The sequence below is a fragment of the Asterias amurensis genome, chromosome 17 (assembly GCF_032118995.1).
Source record: "Asterias amurensis chromosome 17, ASM3211899v1".
In the NCBI taxonomy this organism is placed as follows: Eukaryota; Metazoa; Echinodermata; class Asteroidea; order Forcipulatida; family Asteriidae; genus Asterias; species Asterias amurensis.
In genome coordinates, this window is record NC_092664.1 from 3,565,128 (window position 1) to 3,582,140 (window position 17,013).

At 37.6% G+C, this 17,013-nt stretch overlaps 3 protein-coding genes across 3 annotated transcripts in view; 1 reads left to right on the plus strand and 2 right to left on the minus strand.

The window, feature by feature from the left end:
* Window positions 1–17,013, plus strand: part of LOC139949499 (uncharacterized) — a 45,526-nt gene that overhangs the window by 7,817 nt on the left and 20,696 nt on the right. Inside the window, exon 2 of the mRNA XM_071947865.1 lies at window positions 15,245–15,373. The gene's annotated coding sequence lies outside the window, so the exon portion shown is untranslated. The remainder of the gene's footprint in view (window positions 1–15,244; window positions 15,374–17,013) is intronic.
* On the minus strand, window positions 1,691–4,961 carry LOC139949500 (uncharacterized). Its single transcript, XM_071947866.1, has 4 exons — window positions 4,702–4,961; window positions 4,329–4,418; window positions 3,240–3,342; window positions 1,691–2,093 (listed from the first exon to the last, which is right to left on the minus strand). The coding sequence occupies exons 1-4, from the start codon at window positions 4,903–4,905 to the stop codon at window positions 1,792–1,794; spliced, it is 699 nt and encodes a 232-aa protein (XP_071803967.1). The 5' UTR covers window positions 4,906–4,961; the 3' UTR covers window positions 1,691–1,791.
* Window positions 4,914–7,196, minus strand: LOC139950068 (uncharacterized). The gene is made up of 4 exons (XM_071948700.1): window positions 6,837–7,196; window positions 6,046–6,384; window positions 5,067–5,592; window positions 4,914–4,945 (listed from the first exon to the last, which is right to left on the minus strand). Exons 1-4 carry the CDS (start codon window positions 7,140–7,142, stop codon window positions 4,914–4,916), a joined length of 1,203 nt encoding a protein of 400 aa, XP_071804801.1. The 5' UTR covers window positions 7,143–7,196.

The window sequence follows — 17,013 nt, forward strand, 5'->3', positions numbered from 1 at the left end:
ATCTACAAATGTACAATAGTTATCAAACCCTTGAAATATACAACTGTCTGTTTTCTTTTAGAACAGTAACTAACATTCTTACTATTAAAAAAGTTTTATTCTAAAAAGAATACATACATAAACTTCATATTTCAATATTGCAATAACTGCCAATCTTTCAAGAGTAATTAATGGCATCTTATATGTACTCTTGACTATATTGAAGACAAAAAGTTATGAAGAAAAAAAGGTATGAGAAACTGCTACAGTAGGTCCCTTATTTTAAAACATTACTGACATTGTTACATACACACAATACAAACAAAAAGAAACACGGCTGAAATGTGATTTTTAAAAGTTTATCAAATTTACATTTTCAGGAAATATGATTTCACATTTTACTGATCACCCAAATATCCCTGAGAAAACAAGGGATTGAACTGTTACAGCCCTGATACTTCACGACGGCAGGGCAATGCCCCTACCGATTGCCGCAATGCCCTTCAAAAACCCACTTTTCACTGCAATTTTTTGCAGTCCCATTATCTCATCACTGCCGTCTACCCTTCCTCCTGAATTCTTTTTATATTAAGCGATTTCCGAGTTAAACATTCTCTAGAAAAAAAGAAAAAAACACCTAAATGTCCGATGTCTGTGTAAATTTTACGAAAAGAAATAAAACCTAATTTCACGCACGTACATGTAACACAACAGCAGTTTTCAGGCCCGCTAGTCATTGTTTCTTTGCGTGCGAAACAAAAATACAAGAAACATTGGACGCTAGAGGGCGTTTTGGAACAATGTGATAGCGCGAGATTAAACGCCCTCTATGGTAAAATTACGCGAACCAGCAACAAATGCCTGGAGAGACGAAGACTGGACGTGTCTGCGCATGCTCGAGAAATTTGTTTTTCCCCCAAATTATGTACATGTAGTACATGTTGTACATCGTGTACAGCACAGTCGTCGTGCACACCGCATTTATTCATTCTGTCTTGACATCCTGTCAAAATGAAGCAGTTACATGTACGTGGGAACTTTAGCGTCTTAACGGAAAACTACACAACATGCATGAAAATTAGCTGGATTCCGTATGAACACAAATATTATTTTATTGTGTAATCTAAGATTTGTTCTTTATTTTGTTTTGTTGAGTTAGATGAATGTTTGTTTTTTAGTGGGTTAGTTATTGGGTAAAAGATGAAGCAATTGATTGTAAATGAGAGAGCTATTTTTACAGGCAACTCGGAGTTTGTTTTTTTCAAATTGCCTTCGTGCCCTTCGCAACTTTTTATGATTGCCTTGATGCCCTAAATTTGTACAAAAAGTCAAGCTTACCCCTTAAAAGCCGAAGTATCAGGGCTGCTGTTAGAACATCTGTTGAATTTTGACAACCTGCAAGATCAGTACTCACAAACTCACACGTATGAGTAAATACAAGTTTACTTGTCACCTGTGCAAAACAAATATGTAAGAACTGAGCCAACATTTATGTTGAAAATCATCAGTACCAGCAGGTTCCACATTGAGCACTATAGCAGTGATTACAAAGCAGCCATTCCGTATTCTTGAATTTGTTTTCTACATGTAATTCTGATCTGAATTGCTGGATACTAAGAAAGGCCACAATTCTTTTCATCCATTGCCAAACATAATGAAACTTCCCGATTGTAAAGGATAAACTTCATCCAGTTAGCTAGTAGTTTCTCCTCAACCTTACTATAGTCTTTATGTGGAAAATGGTCTTTGACTGCCATGAACTTGAATAACAAACTGTGATAATGAACATTAACAAAATGGCGTCTCCTTTTTTTACAAACCTCGTGATGTGAACTCTTCCAGCCGTGCCACCAAGTCGTTCCTTTCTTCTTGACGAAGAGCTTTACATAATTTCCCCGACCAAATAGTCAGATCAGGAAATTTTTGCCTCAGGTTGACCAGAAATTGGAATGATCTCTCCTCCAGTTTGGAATAATCATGTTTGATGATCTCAATTTCACCATACGGTAATCCACAATGCGTTGCTACCTTTTCCCAGTCAGTACAAAGACTCTCCCTAGAGAGACGTCTGAAGAATTGCTCACACTCATTTTGTGAGAAGGCCATCTCTTTATCTGTAGATTGAACAATAATTTAAACAATAAAACAAAATATTAATAAATAAAAAAACGCAACCTTACGTTTCATTGGTTGTTGCATGATGAAAAGATGTCGGGGTTCACTAAATCTTGAGTAATTACCAATAATGTCCACTGCCTTTAGGTCACTGTTATTGTGACAACAAATCCTAATTATACAGCTGCAGCAGGAATTCCCGACTGTAATTTGTTATGAGTATGTTGTTCCATTGGCAGTAGCTAAATATTGTAACTGGTGTTGTTGAGAAACCCTCAGATCTACATGTACAATGTAGTGGCCTGGTCTAATCATAAGCTCCCTCATTAAATCACCCCGTCTCATTAGTGCTTAAAGGCAGTGGACACTATTGGTAATTACTCAAAATAATTATTAGCATAAAATCTTAATTGGTAAAAAGTTATGGGGAGAGGTTGATAGTATAAAACATTGTGTGAAACTGCTCCCTCTGAAGTGACGTAGTTTTTGAGAAAGAAGTAATTTTCCACGAATTTGATTTTGAGACCTCAGATTTAGAATTTGAGGTCTCGAAATCAACCATCTAAACACACACAACTTTGTGTGACAAGGGTGTTTTTTTCTTTCATTATTATCTCGCAACTTCGATGACCGATTGAGCTCAAATTTTCACAGGTTTGTTATTTTATGTACAGTACATGATGAGACACACCAAGTGAGAAGCCTGGTCTTTGACAATTACCAATAGTGTCCACTTTCTTTAAAGGAATGTTACAGAATTGGTAAGAAACAAAAATCGTGAAGATCACAAATTTACATAAAACTTACACAGTCTAATGATGATGATAGTAGAAAATATCCCTTGAAATATTTCTGTCTGAAATGTCATATTTGATGAGAAACAAATAGTCTAATTTCGCGTTTGGAGTTTATCGCTCAGGGAGCGTTTTATTCATTTTTGTTTTGGCATCGATGCAATGCAAAATTTGTGATCGTTTTTTCACTATTCTCTCGTGACCCAGATGCCCGATCGATCTCAAACTTCTACAGGTTTGTCAGTTTATATATATGGTGGATTACATAAAGTGCTTACACTGCCAGCAACATTTTTGCAAGCAAAACCAATTCTGTAATGTTCCCTTAAGTTAAAGTTTGTAGCATGATACCTTCTACATGTAGTTGTTTCTTCGTGAACTTTTGTACTGGAGTTGGGGTGGAGTCATCTGCTATCTCTGTGGGCGTACTTGTATCAAACACTCCTTTCTGGCCCTGTGGAATATTATACAAATAATGGATGTTTGTGAGTGCACTGGTGAGAATATTGCATGCGTTGAAAGTTGGAAATTCTCATACAACGAGGCGAAGAGTACATGTACATTCTTTATGTACAGTATACAAATATTTGTTATTCCTTTTAAAACACCTAAGTACATGTAGATCTTTGTTATTTGGAGGGAAATTCAATCGCTTACAAGAGTATTATATCCAGCTCATCATATCATGGCATCCACACTATTGAGGTTGTTTTGTACTGCTTTGTAGCAAAGTAGACACATTGCCTCGGATTGCACTTCAAGTGTGCAATAAAGCAAAAATGATGGAAAAAATGCTTGCTGAATAGTACCAAAATGCATGCTTAGCAGTATGTAGGCATAAAATGTTGTGAAAAATGATTACTGCATGTCCTCCAATCCTTCTGTCATAGGCGTTAACATGCACATTAGTTTGTGGTGAAAATAACTTGCGCTAACTACAAGTTTTTTATTTTTTAGAAGAAAGTCTTAAAAGTGTTATGTATTATTCCTATCAACAGTTGGACAGTATTGAAATAACATTCACAAATACCTTTTGATTGGTCGAAATGTGATCACGTGGCTATGTTTGTGTTATAAACACAGTGAAATGTGTTTGAACATATTGTACATGTACCCTTTGGGCACAAGATTAATTTATGCTTAACGCCTTCAATTTTGTACTTGTATTCACATGGTAGCACGTGTGCGTACCCAGAAACAATAAGTGTTGCCTGCAGATGTGATAGGGATTGAAAATTTACCAAAAAGATTACAGATTTCCCAACTTATTACGCTTTTTCCTTTTACTAACAGGGCATTTATGATTGGGAACTTAAGAATAGTGATTAGGTCTTAATTGACAGTGTAAAACCTTGTATGATTGTTGCTTTGTGATAAAGGCAACCATGCCATTTAAAACCTCATTGCGCCTACTCTTTTTTCCCTTATTCAGACTGCTACCTGTGCGGTTATTGTAGCATGTTGATCTTCAACATTATTAACAATTAGTCGCAGCTGTGGTTCCATTGACATGATGTTCATTTCTCCATCCTATACATAATGAAAAGAAATTGACAAGATTGATTTAAAAAATAATAATTAGATTTATAAAGCGCCATTCCATCTAGATCATGGCGCTTTAGCAACAAAGAAGATAATGATAATTATATGTACAGAACTACTGGAAACAAGTGAGTCTTAATAAGTTTTTTGAATGATCAAAAGCATCGTAATAATTTATTTTGGGTTTATACATTTTGTACTCAAGGGTTATTTTATTTTATTGTAAGTCATGATGGATGATATTTGTTTTGTAATCTTTTAGGCAACATACTTTGTCTGAAGGTTCTGTTGCTCCAATCTCCAAGAAAAAGGTGAGACGTTGGTCTTCTCTCCTATTAGAGTGATCTGTAATCATTATGCAGAGGTCATCACAAAACTTTACTGTGTCACTCATACAGCCAGATTTGTCTGCACTAGAATTTGCAACGGAATCGTGATGATCTCCACACAATTCCCATTTGCAGGAGTGCTTCATTTGGAAAGTCAAAATTGCAGGAATGTTGCCTTTGAGCCCTCTTGTTCCACAAAAAATCATCTTTACAGTTTGATAAGATGACTGCTCGGTGTCTTTGACATAGATGAATATATCCTGAAGCTTATCTCCAAGAGCTCCTGATGGTATGTAGAGGACTATACCATGTGACGTCAGCTGTAAACTTCCGCCTCTCTTGTCCATCATGCGACCTGTGAAATTAAGATCGGCCAGAACCTTGCTGGTAATGTCACTACCCCCTTGCTGCTTCAACTGCTCATTGAACACCTCCCGCTGCAGGTGTTCTTTGAACTGCTTCAGGTGTTTTTTGATTGCAGGTAACTCTTTTCCAGGTGTCTGTTGCTTGTGTTTGGGCTTGCTTTTGATTTTGGGAGCTGACCTCTCGGTCTCTTGGCCCTTTTGATTGAGCTCATCAGTACATGTACTTGTATGTCTTTGATGTGGCATCTGCTTAGTGGAGTTTGTCAAGGTTTCTTTAGCATCAGTTTTCCCCTGGGCAGATGTTTTTCGTCTTGGTTTAGGCTCTGGCTTTGTCGAAGCTGACATCCCAGTAATTTCACTGTTTCGATAGTTGCATGGATTTTGTTTATTGACTATGGACGATGTGTTCTCTTTGGTTTTTATTCTTTCCTTTGATGTTGGACGGTCAGGAATGTGATCTTGATAAATCTGTGGATTAAATAAAAGATGGGAAAAGAGCTGGTAATAAAAACTGTTCACCGAGTTGGTCACCTTAAAAATATGTGTTCTTTCAACTTTTGGTTTATATCATTGCTTCGAGAATTACTTCAATTGTTTCTTTGCGTACATTAATAGCACAGTTTCGCTTTGAACTCAATAATTGTAGTTTCAACCAGAACTACATTTTCTCAAGTGTTGCATACAATAGCGTGCTTTCAGATGCCTGAGAAAGGCCTACATGCCTTTCTTATATTCAAAATCTTTGGGTTAGCAAGTTACCTCTTTCTTTATAGCTACATTACATCAAAGGGTTTCGTTCCTAACAATATTTTATCATATCAACAGCTCTAAAGTGCTTTTTGTGGCCATCAACTTCTGGAATAGTTACCAAAAGTACACCCTGCCTTTACAGAATTTTTGCAATAGGTTTAAGTTACTTACCGGAGAAACTCTGGTCTCCACCACAGCCAGAGTGTACTCGTTGCCTGACCTCTCGGTCTCTTGGCCCTTTTGATTGAGCTCATCAGTACATGTACTTGTATGTCTTTGATGTGGCATCTGCTTCGTAGAGTTTGTCAAGGTTTCTCTAGCATCAGTTTTCCCCTGGGCAGATGTTTTTCGTCTTGGTTTAGGCTCTGGCTTTGTCGAAGCTGACATCCCAGTAATTTCACTGTTTCGATAGTTGCATGGATTTTGTTTATTGACTCTGGACGATGTGTTCTCTTTGGTTTTTATTCTTTCCTTTGATGTTGGACGGTCAAGAATGTGATCTTGATAAATCTGTGGATTAAATAAAAGATGGGAAAAGAGCTGGTAATAAAACTGTTCACCGAGTTGGTCACCTTAAAAATATGTGTTCTTTCAACTTTTGGTTTATTTCATTGCTTCGAGAGTTGCTTCAATTGTTTCTTTGCGTACATTAATAGCACAGTTTCGCTTTGAACTCAATAATTGTAGTTTCAACCAGAACTACATTTTCACAAGTGTTGCATATAATAGCGTGCTTTCAGATGCCTGAGAAAGGCCTACATGCCTTTCTTATATTCAAAATCTTTGGGTTAGCAAGTTACCTCTTTCTTTATAGCTACATTACATCAAAGGGTTTCGTTCCTAACAATATTTTATCATATCAACAGCTCTAAAGTGCTTTTTGTGGCCATCAACTTCTGGAATAGTTACCAAAAGTACACCCTGCCTTTACAGAATTTTTGCAATAGGTTTAAGTTACTTACCGGAGAAACTCTGGTCTCCACCACAGCCAGAGTGTACTCGTTGCCTTTTGGTGGGATGTGGCAGTTAAGTGTAGTCACGTCAAAGGCTTGTTGTGTGGTGTTGCAGAATTGTGTAGTTACCGCGTTAGTTTTATGGCTTTCTGGTTCCGTTTTCCCATAACTGCAGTCAGAGTCTTGGGGCTTTGGATTCTCATATTTTGTTTTGTCCACTGTTTTTGCCATAGGACTATTAAAACACAATACTTCATATTGAGCATCATGTTTTGTCTTGTTAGCTGATGTGGCCAAAGGTCTCCCTGGACTCATTATAACATATGGACTCTCTTGATATTGTCCTTCATGTTCATCTTCCAGACTTGATTCTAGGGTCTCTGTTGAATGTTTTACAGGGACCAACTTTTGACCATTGTCCGTGCTCCATTTGTCTGGAATTAAAGAATTATCATGCAATTTTTGGCAATCATGCTCTTTTTGGCAATCAAGCAGTTTATTGTATTTATCCACGTGTTCAAGCAATTGGTGATATTTGTGCTCTTTGTGGATTTTATCCACTTGGCGGTAATTATGCGTTTGTTGGTGTTGGTACAGATGTACATCTCGGGGATGAATCGGTTTTGCATATTTAGACTCGTCCTCATTGGCAGTTTCATTGTTGAATGGCTGTTTGGGTTGCCCCTCGAAATCTTTGTGCAGTAGAGTTTTGTGGGTTGCCTTCCTTAAAGCCATTGTCTTAGTTTTCAGTTTCCTTGCCAAGTGTAACTTAGGAACTTCAGCCTATTCTGGCTAACAGTAGGAATAGTCCTGCATAAAAATAACATTACAAAAGCAATATAGTGGTTGGTATCAGGAAATACTGTTACAAACTGGTTAATGGAGAAACTTGATAATAAAAATACAAACTTGTCAAGCGCACTTTGTTATAGATAATATTACCCATTACTCGTCACCAATAAAGGTTTTATGCTAATAATTATTGTGAGTAATTAACAATAGTGTCGACTGCCTTTAACACAATTTATTACAAACTGTCGATCTGAAAATCACTAAATTAACATCCATATTCCATGAAACAGAAAATGTTACATTTGTGTGTTTTTTATCACTGGTTCTGATTCAATTAATTTGTATTGGTACCTGAATCAATTGTACATGTTGTGATCTCTTTAAAGCTGGTGCCGCTATTTTTATTCCAATTCGTTCACAATTGACAACACTATACATGTGTACGTTGTGCAATATGTACTTTTCGGTCCTACTATTCGCTGTCAACACGTCCAATGATATTTTTGACCCAATATGTCAGCAAACGATTTACAAGCAAGGTGGCGGCCGACGGCTTTACTGCTTATAATTTTCACAAGAAATAAACTCAACTTTGATAACCGAAATGTTACCTAAAACTTATGCAAATTCTCTTTTAGCTAATAATTTACCGTTCTATGCCTCTTTTGAGGATTTTAAATGTTTATTAGAGGAGTTGACGGCACCAAGCGAGTTGACAGCGAGTTGACAGCAAGTTGTGCTTTGTGTATACAGATTATTTATATTGATATTTATTTCAAATTATTATTATTTTCCAAAGACAGTATTTTTATAGTGTGTTTGCTTCCCTATGGGACTGGATTAACAGGCTTTCGAGCTACAGTGTTTAATTATACTTTTGTTGATCCTGGCCATCACATTAGGGTTGCTTTATCATTTCCTGTGCCCTTATTGTTTTTTTTTTGCTTTGTATTTACTTTTGTACATGTACTTATGTTATCTATTTGACATACTGTCTGCTTGTATTTGTAATTGTTTATTGGCCAAATAAAGAATAAGAATAATAAGAAGTAGTTAGCACCTATACTTTTCAATACGCCAGACATTTCCCTACAACGTGGTGATTGCTGGCCAAGGGAATTTCCCCTACAGCTACGTACCCTCGACGATATGCATTTCATTCATCCCCTAATATTAAAGTGTTAGCATCCGCGGAATCAAGGTGATGGATACCACTATCGGCCTACGTCAGAAATATTCACACCGATCAAGATAAACATAAACGTTTCAAGAACATTCGTCCAGCTTTGGCAATGCTTATAAAGAGAGATCACTATGGCTTGATGCTAGATGTGAAGACGTATACAAAGTATGGGTTAAGTCTACTTTTTAGTTTTGAAGTCGGAAAAAAAGGACTTTAATGGCATCAGTTTACTGGAAATGACGGAATATATCGTCTTTGTACAATTAATAGAATATTGTCTCAATATTTTCAAAACCAACATGGTTGTGTTTCAATATCATATCGTAATAATATTATCAAGGTATTGTCCAGGGTTACTCAAGGGGCAACAGAAAAAGGAAGTTCAAAGTATTAAAGGCTCTGGACACCTTTGGGTTTTCAAAGACCAGTACATGTATTCTCACTTGGTGTATCCCAATGCACAAAAGAACAAATCTGTGAAAGTTGGACTCAATTGGACATCGAAGTTGCAAGAGAAAAAAAAAAAGAAAAGCGCCCTTTTTGCACAAATTGGTTAAATATTTTAGTGTAAAATTACCTTCTTTTAAAAAAGCTACGTTACTTCAGGTAGGGAGCCATTTCTCACAATATTTTATATTATAACACCCCTTGCAAGTATTCTGCCTGCTCATTGGTTTAGAGCGCGTCACATGACATGTCGTAGTTTTGCTAGACGACGGCCGTGTGATAGTGCGTCGGTTTGCCATGCGCTAGTCCGAAGACTAGCACACGGCTTTGTGCGCTAGTCCGACAGACTAGCACACGGCGTGCAGTACCCAGAGGTCCGTTGCGTGTACGAGGATGATAAATTAATAGTCTGTAACCATTTCGGATTGCACGACACTACATGCAACACAGTAAGTAAAAGTGTTTGCAATCTGTATTCGCGTCGTCCGTGGATTGTAGCATTCAGGTCTGTAACTTAATAATAATGTATAATTAGAAATGTTTGGGGTGTTATAAAACAAATATTGACTGCTTTTACTCGTGCAATGGTTAAAACCTATGACTCCCTCGGTGATCCCCGGAGCATTCTATTTTCCCTCGGCTTCGCCTCGGGAAAATAGAACGCTCCGGGGATCACCTCGGGAGTCATAGTTTTAACCATAGCACTCGAAGCAGTCAATATTTGTATACTACATCTATCAACAGCACTCCATTGGTCGTTACCAAAGAAGGTTTTACGCTGAAATTGTTTAGTAATAACCAATAGTGTACACCCAAATAGTCTGTGAATTTTTCTCATGGGCCAGTTAGAATGTAGAATGACACTGCAAGGGAAAAACTTTGTATTATAAGTGATAACCACAAAATGGACCTGTAAAAACACTTAAGTAACATTCCTTGTTGAACATTAACAATTAATCAAACAAACAAAAATAATAAGTATCAAGCAGTAAACCACAATAGAACAACTTACTTGGTAAATGTAATTCAATGTTTTTGGTGGGCCAAGAACTGACAAAAATTTTAGCTTGACCTTCAGAACAAGGACAGCAGTTTGATGGCTTCTGACCAAAGATTATAGAGTGCCGAAGGCGCAAGATGCGGAACTCGGGCTGAAATGTGAAATCCCACTGGACGCCATTTCGGCAAGTAACTCTTTTGATACAACATTAGATCAGTGCAGTTCAGTGCAGACAGTGACCATTTCTATCAATGGGAAACAAAACATTCACTTGCTGAAGTGGCGCCCTTGTGCATTTCACGTTCCAACAATAGATAAAGCTTCAGTTCCGCATCTTGCGCCTTCGGCGCTCTATAATCTTTGCTTCTGACTGCCTAACCCCCAACACCGCCCCCCCCACCTCCAGCGCAGATACCAGAATTGATTTAAAGTTTTTCTCAAAATAGAAATACTTAGTCTGAAAATAGATTTAGTGTGGTTTACTTTCATTGTACATGTACCTATGCATCACTGAACACTCAAAAGAAACTTACAAAAGCCTTACATTACAAAACAAGTTTGAACTTGGGTTGCCCCCAAAAAATTGCGCAAGAGTGACTTTGCAACACTGTGAGGTATTTTCCCGTCAAAGTTTCTCTTTCGCAACTGTTGGGGAAAACCCAAAGTGAACAACCCTTCTTTTTTTTTTCTTCTTTTTTTAACAGTGTAAGGCTTATGTAAGTGATGCATACATCGTACATTCCCTGTCCAGTGATGCATACAGTACGTAGCTACCAGACACCATGAGTGGCTGGGCCTATACAGGCTACTTATACATTAAATTATTAAATTTCTGTTCTAGGTAAAATGTTTCTGTCTTTCCATTGGTAGGCCCTATAACTTTTGAATCTGTGCATTATTATTATTTCAGGTTGAGCCTGTTGTTTGTAATCATGGATACAAATGGTTTTGTCATACTTAAGAAACACCTGGTTCCAATTTAAATAGAGCTGTTTAAAGGAGCGTACATTTGGTATTCTAATGTGAGGGGGACATCTGATATGCTGTCCCCTCAAGTCTAACAAGTGAGGGGGACATGTCCCCCCCCCCCTCACTTTTTGCCACCAACCCCCTCCCCCCATCCCCTACCTATCAATGCCTTTGCTTGCAGGAAAACTGAATGGCGAAGCACCCTGAGTGTCATTAATTGTGATGGATACAATGATTGCTTATAAGTATCCACCTGTTATTGTTAAATGATCTAGGTACATTTAAGAGGACGAGACTAGCTAGTCTCTAGTCATAAGCTGTTGACACTATTGGTAACTGTCAAAAAAACCAGTCTTCTCACTTGGTGTATTCTCAACAAATGCACAAAATAAAAAACCTGTGAAAACTTCAAACTCAAGAAGTTGTGGGATAATAATGGAAGAAGAAACACCCTTGTCACACGAAGTTGCAATTTGTGTGCTTTCAGATGCTTGATTTCGAGACCTCAAAATCTAATTCTCTGGTCTCAAAATCTAATTCTCAGAAAATTACTTCTTTCTAGAAAACTACGTTGGAGGGAGCCGTTTCTCACAATGTTTTATACTCCCAACAGCTCTCTGTTGCTTGTTAACATTTATTTCGAGTGCATGTATGTACCAATAGTGTCCACTGCCTTTAACCGCTTGACACATGGAAATGGTACACGAAAAACGTTCAGAACGAACTGAGATATGGTGATTGAAATGTTTAAATGTTTAAAATAATTTAATTTCAAAATAATAACCAAATGGGAAAATGACCTGGTAAAATTATGAAATGAACAAAGATTATTAACAATAATGCAAACGTTAGGGCTATATAGTGCATTTGGAAGAGCACTTGCATGTTAATTAGGATGTAGTAAGTTCAAATCTGATCTATTCATTCAACCCCAAATCAAGTTTCATATAGAAAGGGTTTTAATAATTGCTCCTCTGGTTGTGTCATTTGACCCATCGACTTGTAGTTTGTCACCAAACATTCCATTTGTGTAGTGTGCACAATATGCTATGCAGGTTACAAGAGCCCTTTTCAAACTTAATCTGTAATTATCCCTGTGGACTAGTGTTTTCTTATCCCACAACCTTGGCGTATTTTAAACTGTCATCGGAGGTCCTTTTTTTCACAAGGTTTCAATTCCATGTTCCTAGAATACCCTGGGCTTTTACAGCTTAACTTGCCCACCAGAGCAGGGGTTGCTATTTTCCAGGGGATGCCCATTAGTCAGTGTTAAAGTGATCCAGGGCACTATGTAAAGCGCATTGATATGGTTATTGTGAAATTACCATATAATATGTGCTATTGTTGTGTAAGTGTGAAAATGAGGGCTGGCAGTTATTCCCCCCCCCCCCACTCCTAGAGTAAAGGGCTAAGGAGGGACTTTTGGGGTAAGAGTTACAATGTAACCCCCTTTCCTAGATCATGTTTTGCTTGATTCTGTTGGATTGAACAACTGATAATGCTTAACATGAGATCAGGCAAGTTAGAGTCAAACAACTTTTGGTGGTTGAATTAAGAAAAGGATTTTTATAGGATGTTTAACATGTTTAATTTGCATTGGGATAAACAATATTCATGTTACTTTTACCCATATACATTGTACACTGATGTGTGTTAGCACTGTATGCTTCATTGTAAGTACTTTCATGAGTTCTGTGAAAAAGGAAATCACAGGCCATTACGCTAGTGGCATGTAAAATGATTTTTGTTAATAACTTACAGGAGCTACTGTACATGAAGCAATGGACCCTTCCCATGAAATATGCTAATTACATTCACGCATGCGTACAGACCCTGCAAACGCCAGAGTTGTGCACTAAGCAGACGCGCAATCGCGTCTGCGTCACGCACCCATTAGCCGTGTACAAAACAGCGCGATGTTCCCTCATTTTGCCAACCAAAACGTTAGTACGCACGCGCTATGTGTAATTTACATATTTCATGGGAAGGGTCTATTAAAATGAGTAAAGGTGATTCTATGTATATGTAGAAGGATTGTCTTGGTTGAGACATGTACCTTACGAAGGAACTTACCTTCAGTGTTGCATGAAAATTTAGAAGTCTGGCAACCTCATTCACTTCAACAAGTCCAACTTCTTTTTTGAGGAACTATGAAGTTTCGTGTATGCTGCACATGTACCTAATTCCAGTGTTGAAGTACTAAAGTCAAGGAGACGTTCAACTTTTTTCCCTGCTGAAAAATTTGTGAGCTTTTGTTTTGGACATGCTGCACATGCGCTTAATTCCTGTGTTGAGTATACAGTCAGGGAGACGTCCTACTCCTTTCACTGCTGAAAAGTTTGTGAGCTTTTGTTTTGGACATGCTGCACATGCGCTTAATTCCTGTGTTGAGTATACAGTCAGGGAGACGTCCTACTCCTTTCACTGCTGAAAAGTTTGTGAGCTTTTGTTGAGGAAATATGGTGATTCATGTATTGATGTTCAATTCATTTCATGTATTGATGTACAATGCCATTGTTGAAAAGTACGGGTCATGGAGGAAATACCCCCAAAATCCATGGTGTTACAGGTTTCTATTTTATGGTTTTTGTCAACGGCATAAAATCCCCAACCATGGATTTTCACGTTGTTTTGTTTTACTGTTTAAAAATTCCAGGGTTGTATTCAACTCCTTAAAGACACTGGACACTATTGGTAATTGTCAAAGACTAGTCTTCACAGCTGGTATATCTCAACATATGCATAAATATAAAAAACCTGTGAAAATTGGAGCTCAATCGGTCGTCGAAGTTGCGAGATATTAATGAAAGAAAAAAAAACACCCTTGTCGCACCATGGTCACACGAAGTTGTGTGCTTTCAGATGCTCGATTTCGAGACCTTTAAAATTTGAGGTCTCGAAATCAAATTCGTGGAAAATTACTTCTTTCTTGCAAACTGCGTCACTTCAGAGGGAGATGTTTCTCACAATGTCTTATACTATCAACCTCTCCCCATTACTTGTAATCAAGAAAGGTTTTATGATAATAATTATTTTGAGTAATTACCAATAGTGTCCACTGCCTTTAATAAAATGTCCGAGGTGTCTGAGGTCTCGTTCAGAACATTCAGAGAATAAGCACTGTCAAAGAGGAGTTTTTTTTTTTGAACTTCTAATCGTTTGAAGTTAGGTTTTGGAGGAAACCATGTTCCCGGTGCCTGTTTTTTTTTTTTTACAAACGGCAGAGCTGGATCTAGTGGTAAATAAGCATTGGTCACCCTTAAACATCACACTTTAGATCAAAAGACCTCGATTCTTAATATCGATATCTCCTAACTGTCACGGATTGTAATTTAATTGACAAAAACAAATGTCTGACCAAATAGTAAATCTTTGACAATTGAGTTGAGGGGCCTTTTTATAATGCCCTTTAAATGGAAAAATACATGTATACCTAGTTTTCGGAAGCATTTGATTGTTTTAGTCCTTCACATTGTACATGTGTACAAAAACGTTTTGTTCAAAATTTGCTCATGTTTTTGAGATACTGTATAGCCCATAATTCGGAGCGATTTTTTCAATGCAGTACGCAATCTGAGAGACGTTACATGTACTGTCAGTATTGCTACTCAGATTCAAGTTGTATGGTTTCATATAACCACATTGCTCCAAAGTGATTATCAAAGTGCTTTATACATGTACATCAAAAGCTGCTATAATTTCTTACCTAACAAGGTATTCTATTGCCAATAATTTTGAAGTGATTACACACATGTACTGGAAAATAATGTGCGCATACTGTTTATTTGTTTGTTAGTATTGTATGCCTATGGTTTTCTGTAGTTTTTGTAATTTTTAATAGTTTTAGATTTGCAAGCCGAAGTGAACTTCACTGTACATGTATGTGTGACAATAAACAATTGAATTGAGGTGTATCCCTAATTTCCACTGAGGTTAATATTGTTGCATTTAGTTTTATGATTTTAGATAGACTGTATCAAATAACATTCAAATTAAATCTGGAACATGTTGTTTTCTCCATTGCAGACATTCTGACAAGTCTTGGAAGCCGGAGAGACAGGGACTTGATTTTGAAGCATTTCTCGTAAAGTTGTGTTCTTACAATCTCTCAGCAGTCTTCAGGAATCTCTAATGTGCCAAGGTTTTCATGTACATGTAAGTGAAGTTTTATTTATCTTTTTTCAATTTATTTTTATTTTTAAAGGCACTGAACACGTTTGGTAATTGTCAAAGACCAGTATTCTCTTACAATAACAAGCCTGAGAAAATCTGGGCTCAATTGGTAGTTGAAGTTGCGAGAAAATGATGAGAGAAAAACACTACTTTTAGTTTGTAGGAATAAAAGGCTTCTGGCTTCCCCAAACGTTCAATGGCCTTGCGATTTGGTACACCATACACATACATGTAGTGCGGCGCCCTAGCACATTACAAAGTTTACTTTTGTGTTACTTTGTACGTCGCCCAGGGACTGCGACTGTGTGATCTGTAGTAGTAGTGGTCCCCGGTATTATTAAATTTGGCACTTACATGTATGTGAACCCCCTATATGAATAAATTTGGCACGTGCATGTATGGCCCCCCGAAATGAACAAAATTGGCACATGAAACGCACATGCTACACAACATAAAGTATACTGTAGCAGAGTTCATTGGCTGACACACTACCAAACAGACCGGCAGCCCAGAGCACTTTGGTTAAAGGAACAAGGTACCAACATTTGAGTACAGGAAGATGGTACCAATAATTGAGTACATATAATATTTGGAACCGAGTAGAACCGGGTAACCGAAGGAACTGCCCAAGCTTACCCCTTGCATATAGTCTGGATTTCTCTTGTTTGCCCCGCCCCGGTCCCCTCACTTGTAATCTGGGTTTCTCCTGTTTGCCCCGCCCCGGTCCCCTCACTTGTAATCTGGGTTTCTCCTGTTTGACCCGCCCCGGTCCCCTCACTTGTAATCTGGGTTTCTCCTGTTTGACCCGCCCCGGTCCCCTCACTTGTTATCTGGGTTTTCTCCCATCGGGGATAAAGAATATTTATTTTTTACCCATATAGTGTTTGCACTGTATGCTCAGTTCTTTCCCGAGTCCTACTACCGTATGCAAATAATATTACTCAATCAAATATGCGTACAATTTCTGAATTTATTCTTATGCAAGAATGTAGGATTGACAACAACAAGTTTCAATCTGAAGCTCACTGATTTTACAATGTAAATAGTATTTGTAAAGAAAAATTAGAAAACTCAGCTATAAACTTCTATTTCAGTTTTCTTTCCCCATCCCCCTCCCCCCCCCAAAAAAAAAAAAAACAAACCCAAAAACACCAAGAGATTAGAAGAGAACAGAAGGCACTGGACACCTTTGGTTATTGTCAAACTTGGTGTATGTTGTATGCTTAAAATAACAAACCTGTGAAAATTTGAACTCAATTGGTAATCAAAGTTGTGAGAAAACAAAAGAAGAAAAAACACCATTGTCACACAAGTGGGTGCTTTCAGATGCTTGAAATTATGAGACCTCAGCTGAGCTCTTGAATTGAATTCAAAAACACTACTTTAGAGGGAGCCGCTTCTTACAATGTTTTATACTGTCAACAGCTCTCCATTGCTTGTTAGGTTTTTTATGGTACCAACAATTACACATGTAGTTTGAGTAATTGCCAGTAACAAAACCTTTTAAATGAGAAATTTAGGCCTAGCTGTTGCAAACTGCTTACCAACCAGAAGGACTTTGGGTTTAAATGACAACAATTTAAAATGGCCTTTCATTAAATATTTTGTCTATCAAACCAATC